The following is a 1,355-nucleotide window of genomic DNA, read 5'->3' as shown; positions in this document are numbered from 1 at the left end:
ATGCTCTGCTGCACACTATCAGTACATTTTCTCAGCCACTGTGCCGTGGCAATGTTGTGGATCAGTTCTTTTGTGAAATCCCCCACATCCTCAGGCTCTCCTGCTCTGAATCAGACTACCTCAGGGAAATTGGTTTCATTGTGCTTAGTGTTCTTGCCGTATTTGTGTGTTTTGTTTTCATTGTTGTGTCCTATGTGCAGATCTTCAGGGCTGTGCTGAGGATGCCCTCTGAGCAGGGACGCCACAAAGCCTTCTCCACGTGCCTCCCTCACCTGGCTGTGCTCTCCCTCTTTCTCAGCACTGACTTTTTGGCCTACATGAAGCCCCCATCCATCTCCTCCCCATCCCTGGACCTGGTGGTTTCATTTCTGTACTCGGTGGTGCCTCCAACACTAAACCCCCTCATCTACAGCATGAGGAACCAGGAGCTCAAGGATGCAGTGAGGAAAATGTCATGGACAAATTTCAGTAGGGATCGTCTTCTCATCTGCCTGAACAAATGACTCACAGTTTTTTTCTGAAACAGTCTATGTTATCTTAGAAATATTGAATGGCCTATACTGAAAAGGACCATAAAGATCATCTAGTTTCAACCCCACTGTTATGGGCAGGGTCACCAACCACCAGAGCAGGCTGCCCAGAGCCTCTCATTTCCAGCCTGGCCTTGAAAGCCTCCAGGGATGGGGCATCCACAACCTCTGTGGGCAACCTGTCCCAGGGCTTCACTACCATCTGGGTGAAAAACCTCCTTTTAATATCTAGCCTAAACCTCCCCAGCCTCAGTTTAAAACCGCTCCCCCTTGTTCTATCACCAGCCACTGTCCTAAACAGCCGTTCCCCCTCCTCTTTATACATTCCTTTGAAGTACTGGAAGGCCACAATGAAGTTTCCTCGGAATCTTCTCTTCCCCAAACTAAGCAAGTCCAGTTCCCTCAACTTTTCTTCCTAGCAGAGCTGCTCCAGGCTTCTGATCATCTTAGTGCCCTCCTCTGGACCCACCCCAAGAGGGGAAGCTGGGGAGCCCACAGGCAAATGAGGGCTCTGCAGTGGTGCTGCTGAGCTAGCAGGGCAGATGGAGAGGAACTCAGCAGTAGAGAGAGTTTCACAATGATGACCCAAAATGGTTCATGGATGTTTGTGTTCATTGAGAATAAATCAGAGTTTCTTGGCTTTCCAGTGGCCATTTCAGCACTGGGTCACCCCCAGGAATCCAGCGACTTGTCTGGGGGGCATTGAGTGTGCTGGGTTGGGCTGCAACTACAGGGACAAAAACAACGTTGGCAGCGTACTGCCCTGAGACCCTCTTTGCAAGTTCCATCTGCAGCTTCCAGAGGGCTCTGCTCTCCTGCAGGTCC

General features: G+C 50.6%; 1 protein-coding gene across 1 annotated transcript; it reads left to right on the top strand.

Annotated features, from left to right (window-relative positions):
* Window positions 1–5: 5 nt before the first annotated feature.
* LOC122191218 (olfactory receptor 14J1-like) lies at window positions 6–503 on the top strand (the record flags this gene model as incomplete). Its single annotated transcript, XM_042891442.1, has 1 exon — window positions 6–503. A coding segment is annotated over one exon (498 nt), but the record flags the coding sequence as incomplete, so codon positions are not given.
* Between the last annotated feature and the right edge of the window lie 852 nt (window positions 504–1,355).

Source organism: Lagopus leucura, unplaced genomic scaffold, assembly GCF_019238085.1.
Source record: "Lagopus leucura isolate 7727_CA_CO unplaced genomic scaffold, USGS_WTPT01 33734-0_obj-0_obj, whole genome shotgun sequence".
NCBI classification, from domain to species: Eukaryota; Metazoa; Chordata; class Aves; order Galliformes; family Phasianidae; genus Lagopus; species Lagopus leucura.
This window is presented reverse-complemented; position numbering and strand designations above follow the sequence as displayed.